The following is a 13,322-nucleotide window of genomic DNA, read 5'->3' on the forward strand; positions in this document are numbered from 1 at the left end:
ATTAGTAGCAAAAGCAAAGGTGGCTCCTTTAAAAACGCTAAGTCTACCTCGACTTGAGCTCTGTGGCGCGCTACTACTCGCAAAATTAGCTTCCATGGCGCAGACCCATTTAAACATGAAGAAACATAGATTGTGTCTCTGGTCCGATTCTGAAATTGTTCTAGCCTGGTTGGAAAAACCACCACATGCATGGAAGACGTACATTGCTATTCGAACGTCTCAAATACTTGACCTAGTGGGATCAGCCACTTGGCGACATGTAGCCAGTGCTGACAATCCTGCTGATCTAGGTACAAGAGGATGCAAACCCCTGCATCTCGCCACCACCACCCTCTGGTGGAATGGCCCCCGATGGTTAACAGAATCTCCCGATTCTTGGCCACAATCGCCCATGCGCAATATAATAGCCCCCGAAAGTCGAAAGATCGACTCCTTTCACACAGCAGTGGAGGATACTGACATCCTTGAGCGATTTTCATCGTTCTCCCGAGCCCTCAGAGTAATCGCCTATATGTTAAAGTTCATAGAGCGACTTAAAATTAAAGTTAAGGGAGTTCCCTCAGAGTACCCCCAATGCGATACATTGACGCACCTGGAATTGCAAAAGGCAAAGGTCGCTCTAATCGCATCAACTCAAACGCGCTACTTCAGCCGCGATATAACACTATTAAGAGAATCAAAACCCATTGACAAAAGGAGTTCACTCTTAGTTCTTAACCCATTCCTAGACACGAAAGGTCTGCTTCGTGCGAATGGTTGGCTTGCCAATTCAAGCCTCACGTATAATGAACGCCATCCTCTAATCATACCAGAGAAATCTCGACTTGCCACTTTACTCCTCAATTATATCCACTTACTTATGCTCCACGCAGAACATCGCCTAATGCAACATATAGTCCGCCAAGAGTTCTATATTCCCCGACTTAAGCCCCAAATCAAAAAATGCATTTTCATGTGCAAGATCTGCACTCTGCATAAGCAGAAGTTGCGAACGCAGATTATGGCAGCACTTCCTCCGGAGCGCTGTAACTTCACTCTGCCTTTCACAGTCACAGGTGTCGATTTTGCTGGGCATTTTCAAATAAAGGCGTCCATGCTAAGGTCGCCCACCATAATGAAAGGCTATGTGGCTATCTTTGTCTGTTTCACGACAAAAGCAGTGCACCTCGAGCTATGTACAAATCTGACTAAGGAGGCTTTTCTCGCGGCATTTGCTCGGCTTCCCCTCAAAACTAATGAGCGATAACGGCAAAACCTTCATTGGAGCTCAAAGAGCCACTGAAAAACAGTTTGTGGATTTTATTAAACAAGTATCACCTGAAATTGTTCAGAAGTATGCTCCCCAAGGCATTAATTGGCAGTTTACCCCCCCAAGCGCTCCTCATATGGGTGGTTTATGGGAATCAGCTGTAAAAAGCTTCAAATCCCACTTCAAAAAAGTAGCTGGAAATTATAAATTGAATTATGAAGAATTCACTACCTCATTAACCCGAATTGAAGCCGTTCTCAATTCACGGCCACTCACAACACTCTCGCAAGATCCCTCCGACTTCACAGCCCTAACTCCAGGGCATTTTCTTAAAGGAGCACCCATTCTGGCCATACCTGAGCCAGGCGTGGGGTCGCTATCCCTATTAAATCGATGGGAAAGAATCAAAATTCTCCATCATGATTTCAGCCGCCGATGGAAGGAAGAGTACATCAAGGACCTTCATAAAAGGTACCGATGGAAAACTCCAGAAAAGGCACCAAAGCTTGGAGACTGTGTTATCATACACGATGATAGTCTACCCCCCACAGAACGGCGGCTTGGCCGCATAGAAAAACTATATTACGGTTCCGACGGTCATATACGAGTAGTTGATCTCCGTACTCAAAGCGGAACGCTGACAAGACCGCTCGTGAAATTATGTTTTCTGCCAACCGTATCTAATGACAAAATCGCAAATAACAACCAATCCGCCGATATTACCGCGACGCAAATGAATTAGTCGTATAAATAACCAATAAACCCGCAAATGACAAAACTGTTATAAACCAACCATTCTAACCGCAATGATCGATCAAAGTGACGATCCATTCCTGCCACATACCGTGGCACATTCGCCATAAATTTACATGCAACAAATGTATAATCATTCCAACTTCTTCATACAGATCAATATGGAAGTAGATATGGCAGCAACACCAACGCCAGCTGTGAGGTCCGCCATCAATGTGCCACGCCCTGGGGCAACTTCAACACCACGAACCGCAGCGGCAATCGTTCCTGCAACCGCTCCCCGTAATGGCGCGCGACCACTGACACCTTCATCAGCACCGGCAACGGTGCCGCAACGCAGCCGATGCCCACTGTGTCGACGCACACACCGGCTGCAACACTGCAGCATTTTCCGAAGCATGCAGCCACTACAACGTCAGCAGGTTGCCCAAGCGCACGGGCACTGCCTCAACTGTTTGTCTACGGTCCACACGACTCCGGAGTGTACGTCGGTTACGCTCTGCCAACTGTGCCATAGACAGCACCATACTATGCTGCATCGCACCCCAAAGCGGGCCGTCGGGCGACAACTCGCCCCAAGCCGCAGATCGCAGCAGAGCAGCCATCCGGAGCACAACCGAAGACAGGCAGCTCCACCTCCATCCAGACCGAGGCGACAGGAGGCGTCAACGCGGCGTCGGCAGCCCAGGCCAACATACCGCCGCTCCACTGGCCTCAGCAGTGTTGTTGCTACGCTGCAGCAACTACAGCGATTGCTAGGCTAGAATTCGCCTAGGGGGGCCGGGATGGATAGATGAGTTACGCCTCCCTCCTCCATACACGCCACTGCGCGCCAACACACCACATCAACACGATCCACAACAGACATCACACCACTCACACATACACATCACATCACACCACAACACTACACAACTCAACACTAAGAAGGGGCTAACAGAGGACAAAATCTTTCCTTCTTCGTTAGCATTTCAAGCGAACAAGACGTGCCACTTTTCCGCCCCCTTTTTTGCGCCCGTATATTTTCGACATCAGCCGTGACCGTGTCCGTTTGGTTTTTTTGTTACGGAACAGTGCCAACAAGTGAAAAAAGGTGAGTGCGTAATCGAACTATTTATGTAGATTTTAAGGTTACTGCCATTTCACCATGTTCATACAACCAGTGCATTTCGGATAAATTTCTCGTTCATAGAATTTGGTTCAAAGTCCATTTTGCTGATAGTTGTGTACATTTTACTTCCGAAAAGTAACAAATTTGCTGAAATTCATCAATTTACCAATTTGAGCCAAAAGTAGATTTTAAGGCTATTGCCGTTTTACCATGTTCATCACACCAGTGCATTTCGAAAAAATTACTTGTTCATAGAATTTCGTTCAAAGTCCATTTTGCCGATAGTTGTGCACATTTTACTTCCGAAAAGTAACAAATTTGCTGAAATGCATCAATTTACCAATTTGCGCCAAATGTAGATTTTAAGGTTACTGCAATTTCACCATGTTCATACTACCAGTGTATTTCGGATAAATTTCTCGTTCATAGAATTTGGTTCAAAGTCCATTTTGCTGATAGTTGTGTACATTTTACTTCCGAAAGGTAACACATTTGCTGAAATTCAGCAATTTACCAATTTGCGCCATATTTAGATTTTCAGGTTACTGGCATTTTACCATGTTCATACAACCAGTGCATTTCGGATAAATTACTCGTTCATATAATTTGGTTCAAAGTCCATTTTGCTGATAGTTGTGTACATTTTACTTCCGAAAAGTAACAAATTTGCTGAAATGCATCAATTTACCAATTTGCGCAAAATTTAGATTTTAAGGTTACTGCCGTTTTACCATGTTCATGCAACCAGTGCATTTCGGAAAAATTACTGGTTCATATATTTTGGTTCAAAGTCCATTTTGCTGATAGTTGTGTACATTTTACTTCCGATGGGTAACACATTTGCTGAAATTCATCAATTTACCAATTTGCGCCAAATGTAGATTTTAAGGTTACTGCCGTTTTACCATGTTCATACAACCAGTGCAGTTCGGATAAATTTCTCGTTCATAGAATTTGGTTCAAAGTCCATTTTGCTGATAGTTGTGTACATTTTACTTCCGAAAGGTAACACATTTGCTGAAATTCAGCAATTTACCAATTTGCGCCAAATTTAGATTTTCAGGTTACTGGCATTTTACCATGTTCATACAACCAGTGCATTTCGGAAAAATTACTCGTTCATATAATTTGGTTCAAAGTCCGTTTTGCTTATAGTTGTCTACATTTTACTTCCGAAAGGTAACAAATTTGATGAAATTCATCAAGTTACCAATTTGCGCCAAATGTAGATTTTAAGGTTACTGCCGTTTTACCATGTTCATCCAACCAGTGCATTTCGGAAAAATTACTGGTTCATATATTTTGGTTCAAAGTCCATTTTGCTGATAGTTGTGTACATTTTACTTCCGATGGGTAACACATTTGCTGAAATTCATCAATTTACCAATTTGCGCCAAATATAGATTTTAAGGTTACTGCCGTTTTACCATGTTCATACAACCAGTGCAGTTCGGATAAATTTCTCGTTCATAGAATTTGGTTCAAAGTCCATTTTGCTGATAGTTGTATACATTTTACTTCCGAAAAGTAACAAATTTGCTGAATTCATCAATTTACCAATTTGCGCCAAATGTAGATTTTAAGGTTACTGCCATTTCAACATGTTCATATTACCAGTGTATTTCGGATAAATTACTCGTTCATAGAATTTGGTTCAAAGTCCATTTTGCTGATAGGTGTGTACATTTTACTTCCGAAAGGTAACACATTTGCTGAAATTCAGCAATTTACCAATTTGCGCCAAATTTAGATTTTCAGGTTACTGGCATTTTACCATGTTCATACAACCAGTGCATTTCGGAAAAATTACTCGTTCATAGAATTTCGTTCAAAGTCCATTTTGCTAATAGTTGTGTACTTTTTACTTACAAAAGGTAACACATTTGCTGAAATTCAGCAATTTACCAATTTGCGCCAAATTTAGATTTTAAGGTTACTGCCGTTTCACCATGTTCATACTACCAGTGTATTTCGGATAAATTTCTCGTTCATATAATTTGGTTCAAAGTCCATTTTGCTGATAGTTGTGTACATTTTACTTCCGAAAAGTAACACATTTGCTGAAATTCAGCAATTTACCAATTTGCGCCAAATTTAGATTTTCAGGTTACTGGCATTTTACCATGTTCATACTACCAGTGTATTTCGGATAAATTACTCGTTCATAGAATTTGGTTCAAAGTCCATTTTGCTGATAGTTGTGTACATTTTACTTCCGAAAGGTAACACATTTGCTGAAATTCAGCAATTTACCAATTTGCGCCAAATTTAGATTTTCAGGTTACTGGCATTTTACCATGTTCATACAACCAGTGCATTTCGGATAAATTACTCGTTCATAAAGTTTGGTTCAAAGTCCATTTTGCTGATAGTTGTGTACATTTTACTTCCGATGGGTAACACATTTGCTGAAATTCATCAATTTACCAATTTGCGCCAAATGTAGATTTTAAGGTTACTGTCATTTCACCATGTTCATACTACCAGTGTATTCCGGATAAATTTCTCGTTCATAGAATTTTGTTCAAAGTCCATTTTGCTGATAGTTGTGTACAATTTACTTCCGAATGGTAACACATTTGCTGAAATTCATCAATTTACCAATTTGCGCCACATTTAGATTTTAAGGTTACTGCCGTTTTACCATGTTTATCCAACCAGTGCATTTCGGAAAAATTACTCGTTCATAGAATTTCGTTCAAAGTCCATTTTGCTAATAGTTGTGTACTTTTTACTTCCAAAAGGTAACACATTTGCTGAAATTCAGCAATTTACTAATTTGCGCCAAATTTAGATTTTCAGGTTACTGCCATTTTACCATGTTCATACAACCAGTGCATTTCGGATAAATTACTCGTTCATAAAGTTTGGTTCAAAGTCCATTTTGCTGATAGTTGTGTACATTTTACTTCCGATGGGTAACACATTTGCTGAAATTCATCAATTTACCAATTTGCGCCAAATGTAGATTTTAAGGTTACTGTCATTTCACCATGTTCATACTACCAGTGTATTCCGGATAAATTTCTCGTTCATAGAATTTTGTTCAAAGTCCATTTTGCTGATAGTTGTGTACAATTTACTTCCGAATGGTAACACATTTGCTGAAATTCATCAATTTACCAATTTGCGCCACATTTAGATTTTAAGGTTACTGCCGTTTTACCATGTTTATCCAACCAGTGCATTTCGGAAAAATTACTCGTTCATAGAATTTCGTTCAAAGTCCATTTTGCTAATAGTTGTGTACTTTTTACTTCCAAAAGGTAACACATTTGCTGAAATTCATCAATTTACCAATATGCGCCAAATGTAGATTTTAAGGTTACTGCCGTTTTACCATGTTCATCCAACCAGTGCATTTCGGAAAAATTACTCGTTCATAGAATTTCGTTCAAAGTCCATTTTGCTAATAGTTGTGGACTTTTTACTTCCAAAAGGTAAATCATTTGCTGAAATTCAGCAATTTACCAATTTGCGCCAAATTTAGATTTTAAGGTTACTGGCATTTTACCATGTTCATACAACCAGGGCATTTCGGATAAATTTCTCGTTCATAGAATTTGGTTCAAAGTCCATTTTGCTGATAGTTGTCTACATTTTACTTCCGAAAAGTAACAAATTTGCTGAAATTCATCAATTTACCAATTTGCGCCAAATGTAGATTTTAAGGTTACTGCCATTTCACCATGTTCATACAACCAGGGCATTTCGGATAAATTTCTCGTTCATAGAATTTGGTTCAAAGTCCATTTTGCTGATAGTTGTCTACATTTTACTTCCGAAAAGTAACAAATTTGCTGAAATTCATCAATTTACCAATTTGCGCCAAATGTAGATTTTAAGGTTACTGCCATTTCACCATGTTCATACAACCAGGGCATTTCGGAAAAATTACTCGTTCATAGAATTTCGTTTAAATTCCATTTTGCTGATAGTTGTGTACATTTTACCTCCGAAAAGTAACGAATTTGCTGAAATGCATCAATTTGCGCCAAATTTAGATTTTAAGGTTACTGCCGTTTTACCATGTTCATCCAACCAGTGCATTTCGGATAAATTACTCGTTCATGGAATTTGGTTCAAAGTCCATTTTGCTGATAGTTGTTTACAGTTTACTTCCGAAAGGTAACACATTTGCTGAAATTCAGCAATTTACCAATTTGCGCCAAATTTAGATTTTCAGGTTACTGGCATTTTACCATGTTCATACAACCAGTGCATTTCGGATAAATTACTCGTTCATATAATTTGGTTCAAAGTCCATTTTGCTGATAGTTGTGTACATTTTACTTCCGAAAAGTAACAAATTTGCTGAAATGCATCAATTTACCAATTTGCGCCAAATGTAGATTTTAAGGTTACTGCCGTTTTACCATGTTCATCCAACCAGTGCATTTCGGATAAATTTCTCGTTCATAGAATTTGGTTCAAAGTCCATTTTGCTAATAGTTGGGTACATTTTACTTCCGATGGGTAACACATTTGCTGAAATTCATCAATTTACCAATTTGCGCCAAATGTAGATTTTAAGGTTACTGCCGTTTTACCATGTTCATACAACCAGTGCATTTCGGATAAATTTCTCGTTCATAGGATTTCGTTCAAAGTCCATTTTGCTGATAGTTGTGTACATTTTACTTCCGAAAAGTAACAAATTTGCTGAAATTCAGCAATTTACCAATTTGCGCCAAATGTAGATTTTAAGGTTACTGCCGTTTTACCATGTTCATACAACCAGTGTATTTCGGATAAATTTCTCGTTCATAGGATTTCGTTCAAAGTCCATTTTGCTGATAGTTGTGTACATTTTACTTCCGAAAAGTAACAAATTTGCTGAAATTCAGCAATTTACCAATTTGCGCCAAATTTAGATTTTAAGGTTACTGCCGTTTCACCATGTTCATACTACCAGTGTATTTCGGATAAATTTCTCGTTCATATAATTTGGTTCAATGTCCATTTTGCTGATAGTTGTGTACATTTTACTTCCGAAAAGTAACAAATTTGCTGAAATTCAGCAATTTACCAATTTGCGCCAAATTTAGATTTTCAGGTTACTGGCATTTTACCATGTTCATACTACCAGTGTAATTCGGATAAATTACTCGTTCATAGAAATTGGTTCAAAGTCCATTTTGCTGATAGTTGTTTACAGTTTACTTCCGAAAGGTAACACATTTGCTGAAATTCAGCAATTTACCAATTTGCGCCAAATTTAGATTTTAAGGTTACTGCCGTTTTACCATGTTCATGCAACCAGTGCATTTCGGAAAAATTACTGGTTCATATATTTTGGTTCAAAGTCCATTTTGCTGATAGTTGTGTACATTTTACTTCCGATGGGTAACACATTTGCTGAAATTCATCAATTTACCAATTTGCGGCAAATGTATATTTTAAGGTTACTGCCGTTTTACCATGTTCATACAACCAGTGCATTTCGGATAAATTTCTCGTTCATAGGATTTCGTTCAAATTCCATTTTGCTGATAGTTGTTTACAGTTTACTTCCGAAAGGTAACACATTTGCTGAAATTCATCAATTTACCAATTTGCGCCAAATGTAGATTTTAAGGTTACTGCCGTTTTACCATGTTCATACAACCAGTGCAGTTCGGATAAATTACTCGTTCATATAATTTGGTTCAAAGTCCATTTTGCTGATAGTTGTGTACATTTTACTTCCGAAAAGTAACAAATTTGCTGAAATGCATCAATTTACCAATTTGCGCAAAATTTAGATTTTAAGGTTACTGCCGTTTTACCATGTTCATGCAACCAGTGCATTTCGGAAAAATTACTGGTTCATATATTTTGGTTCAAAGTCCATTTTGCTGATAGTTGTGTACATTTTACTTCCGATGGGTAACACATTTGCTGAAATTCATCAATTTACCAATTTGCGCCAAATGTAGATTTTAAGGTTACTGCCGTTTTACCATGTTCATACAACCAGTGCAGTTCGGATAAATTTCTCGTTCATAGAATTTGGTTCAAAGTCCATTTTGCTGATAGTTGTGTACATTTTACTTCCGAAAGGTAACACATTTGCTGAAATTCAGCAATTTACCAATTTGCGCCAAATTTAGATTTTCAGGTTACTGGCATTTTACCATGTTCATACAACCAGTGCATTTCGGAAAAATTACTCGTTCATATAATTTGGTTCAAAGTTCGGTTTGCTTATAGTTGTCTACATTTTACTTCCGAAAGGTAACAAATTTGATGAAATTCATCAAGTTACCAATTTGCGCCACATTTAGATTTTAAGGTTACTGCCGTTTTACCATGTTTATCCAACCAGTGCATTTCGGAAAAATTACTCGTTCATAGAATTTTGTTCGAAGTCCATTTTGCGCCAAATGTAGATTTTAAGGTTACTGCCATTTCACCATGTTCATACAACCAGGGCATTTCGGATAAATTTCTCGTTCATAGAATTTGGTTCAAAGTCCATTTTGCTGATAGTTGTCTACATTTTACTTCCGAAAAGTAACAAATTTGCTGAAATTCATCAATTTACCAATGTGCGCCAAATGTAGATTTTAAGGTTACTGCCATTTCACCATGTTCATACAACCAGGGCATTTCGGAAAAATTACTCGTTCATAGAATTTCGTTCAAATTCCATTTTGCTGATAGTTGTGTACATTTTACCTCCGAAAAGTAACGAATTTGCTGAAATGCATCAATTTGCGCCAAATTTAGATTTTAAGGTTACTGCCGTTTTACCATGTTCATCCACCCAGTGCATTTCGGATAAATTACTCGTTCATAGAATTTGGTTCAAAGTCCATTTTGCTGATAGTTGTCTACATTTTACTTCCGAAAAGTAACAAATTTGCTGAAATTCATCAATTTACCAATGTGCGCCAAATGTAGATTTTAAGGTTACTGCCATTTCACCATGTTCATACAACCAGGGCATTTCGGAAAAATTTCTCGTTCATAGAATTTGGTTCAAAGTCCATTTTGCTGATAGTTGTCTACATTTTACTTCCGAAAAGTAACAAATTTGCTGAAATTCATCAATTTACCAATTTGCGCCAAATTTAGATTTTCAGGTTACTGGCATTTTACCATGTTCATACAACCAGTGCATTTCGGATAAATTACTCGTTCATATAATTTGGTTCAAAGTCCATTTTGCTGATAGTTGTGTACATTTTACTTCCGAAAAGTAACAAATTTGCTGAAATGCATCAATTTACCAATTTGCGCCAAATGTAGATTTTAAGGTTACTGCCGTTTTACCATGTTCATCCAACCAGTGCATTTCGGATAAATTACTCGTTCATAGAATTTGGTTCAAAGTCCATTTTGCTAATAGTTGGGTACATTTTACTTCCGATGGGCAACACATTTGCTGAAATTCATCAATTTACCAATTTGCGCCAAATGTAGATTTTAAGGTTACTGCCGTTTTACCATGTTCATACAACCAGTGCATTTCGGATAAATTTCTCGTTCATAGGATTTCGTTCAAAGTCCATTTTGCTGATAGTAGTGTACATTTTATTTCCGAAAAGTAACAAATTTGCTGAAATTCAGCAATTTACCATTTGCGCCAAATGTAGATTTTAAGGTTACTGCCATTTCACCATGTTCATACAACCAGGGCATTTCGGAAAAATTACTCGTTCATAGAATTTCGTTCAAATTCCATTTTGCTGATAGTTGTGTACATTTTACCTCCGAAAAGTAACGAATTTGCTGAAATGCATCAATTTGCGCCAAATTTAGATTTTAAGGTTACTGCCGTTTTACCATGTTCATACAACCAGTGCATTTCGGATAAATTACTCGTTCATATAATTTGGTTCAAAGTCCATTTTGCTGATAGTTGTGTACATTTTACTTCCGAAAAGTAACAAATTTGCTGAAATGCATCAATTTACCAATTTGCGCCAAATGTAGATTTTAAGGTTACTGCCGTTTTACCATGTTCATCCAACCAGTGCATTTCGGATAAATTACTCGTTCATAGAATTTGGTTCAAAGTCCATTTTGCTAATAGTTGGGTACATTTTACTTCCGATGGGCAACACATTTGCTGAAATTCATCAATTTACCAATTTGCGCCAAATGTAGATTTTAAGGTTACTGCCGTTTTACCATGTTCATACAACCAGTGCATTTCGGATAAATTTCTCGTTCATAGGATTTCGTTCAAAGTCCATTTTGCTGATAGTAGTGTACATTTTATTTCCGAAAAGTAACAAATTTGCTGAAATTCAGCAATTTACCATTTGCGCCAAATGTAGATTTTAAGGTTACTGCCATTTCACCATGTTCATACAACCAGGGCATTTCGGAAAAATTACTCGTTCATAGAATTTCGTTCGAATTCCATTTTGCTGATAGTTGTGTACATTTTACCTCCGAAAAGTAACGAATTTGCTGAAATGCATCAATTTGCGCCAAATTTAGATTTTAAGGTTACTGCCGTTTTACCATGTTCATACAACCAGTGCATTTCGGATAAATTACTCGTTCATATAATTTGGTTCAAAGTCCATTTTGCTGATAGTTGTGTACATTTTACTTCCGAAAATTAACAAATTTGCTGAAATTCAGCAATTTACCAATTTGCGCCAAATTTAGATTTTAAGGTTACTGCCGTTTTACCATGTTCATCCAACCAGTGCATTTCGGATAAATTACTCGTTCATAGAATTTGGTTCAAAGTCCATTTTGCTGATAGTTGTGTACATTTTACTTCCGATGGGTAACACATTTGCTGAAATTCATCAATTTACCAATTTGCGGCAAATGTATATTTTAAGGTTACTGCCGTTTTACCATGTTCATACAACCAGTGCATTTCGGATAAATTTCTCGTTCATAGGATTTCGTTCAAATTCCATTTTGCTGATAGTTGTTTACAGTTTACTTCCGAAAGGTAACACATTTGCTGAAATTCATCAATTTACCAATTTGCGCCAAATGTAGATTTTAAGGTTACTGCCGTTTTACCATGTTCATACAACCAGTGCAGTTCGGATAAATTACTCGTTCATATAATTTGGTTCAAAGTCCATTTTGCTGATAGTTGTGTACATTTTACTTCCGAAAAGTAACAAATTTGCTGAAATGCATCAATTTACCAATTTGCGCAAAATTTAGATTTTAAGGTTACTGCCGTTTTACCATGTTCATGCAACCAGTGCATTTCGGAAAAATTACTGGTTCATATATTTTGGTTCAAAGTCCATTTTGCTGATAGTTGTGTACATTTTACTTCCGATGGGTAACACATTTGCTGAAATTCATCAATTTACCAATTTGCGCCAAATGTAGATTTTAAGGTTACTGCCGTTTTACCATGTTCATACAACCAGTGCAGTTCGGATAAATTTCTCGTTCATAGAATTTGGTTCAAAGTCCATTTTGCTGATAGTTGTGTACATTTTACTTCCGAAAGGTAACACATTTGCTGAAATTCAGCAATTTACCAATTTGCGCCAAATTTAGATTTTCAGGTTACTGGCATTTTACCATGTTCATACAACCAGTGCATTTCGGAAAAATTACTCGTTCATATAATTTGGTTCAAAGTTCGGTTTGCTTATAGTTGTCTACATTTTACTTCCGAAAGGTAACAAATTTGATGAAATTCATCAAGTTACCAATTTGCGCCACATTTAGATTTTAAGGTTACTGCCGTTTTACCATGTTTATCCAACCAGTGCATTTCGGAAAAATTACTCGTTCATAGAATTTTGTTCGAAGTCCATTTTGCGCCAAATGTAGATTTTAAGGTTACTGCCATTTCACCATGTTCATACAACCAGGGCATTTCGGATAAATTTCTCGTTCATAGAATTTGGTTCAAAGTCCATTTTGCTGATAGTTGTCTACATTTTACTTCCGAAAAGTAACAAATTTGCTGAAATTCATCAATTTACCAATGTGCGCCAAATGTAGATTTTAAGGTTACTGCCATTTCACCATGTTCATACAACCAGGGCATTTCGGAAAAATTACTCGTTCATAGAATTTCGTTCAAATTCCATTTTGCTGATAGTTGTGTACATTTTACCTCCGAAAAGTAACGAATTTGCTGAAATGCATCAATTTGCGCCAAATTTAGATTTTAAGGTTACTGCCGTTTTACCATGTTCATCCACCCAGTGCATTTCGGATAAATTACTCGTTCATAGAATTTGGTTCAAAGTCCATTTTGCTGATAGTTGTCTACATTTT

General features: G+C 37.5%; 1 protein-coding gene across 1 annotated transcript; it reads left to right on the forward strand.

Annotated features, from left to right (window-relative positions):
* Positions 1-2,163: 2,163 nt before the first annotated feature.
* Positions 2,164-2,780, forward strand: LOC138857934 (uncharacterized). Its single transcript, XM_070112118.1, has one exon. The coding sequence runs from the start codon at positions 2,164-2,166 to the stop codon at positions 2,764-2,766; it is 603 nt and encodes a 200-aa protein (XP_069968219.1). The 3' UTR covers positions 2,767-2,780.
* The last annotated feature ends 10,542 nt before the right edge of the window (positions 2,781-13,322 follow it).

The sequence above is a fragment of the Bactrocera oleae genome, chromosome 6, assembly GCF_042242935.1.
Source record: "Bactrocera oleae isolate idBacOlea1 chromosome 6, idBacOlea1, whole genome shotgun sequence".
Taxonomy (NCBI): domain Eukaryota; kingdom Metazoa; phylum Arthropoda; class Insecta; order Diptera; family Tephritidae; genus Bactrocera; species Bactrocera oleae.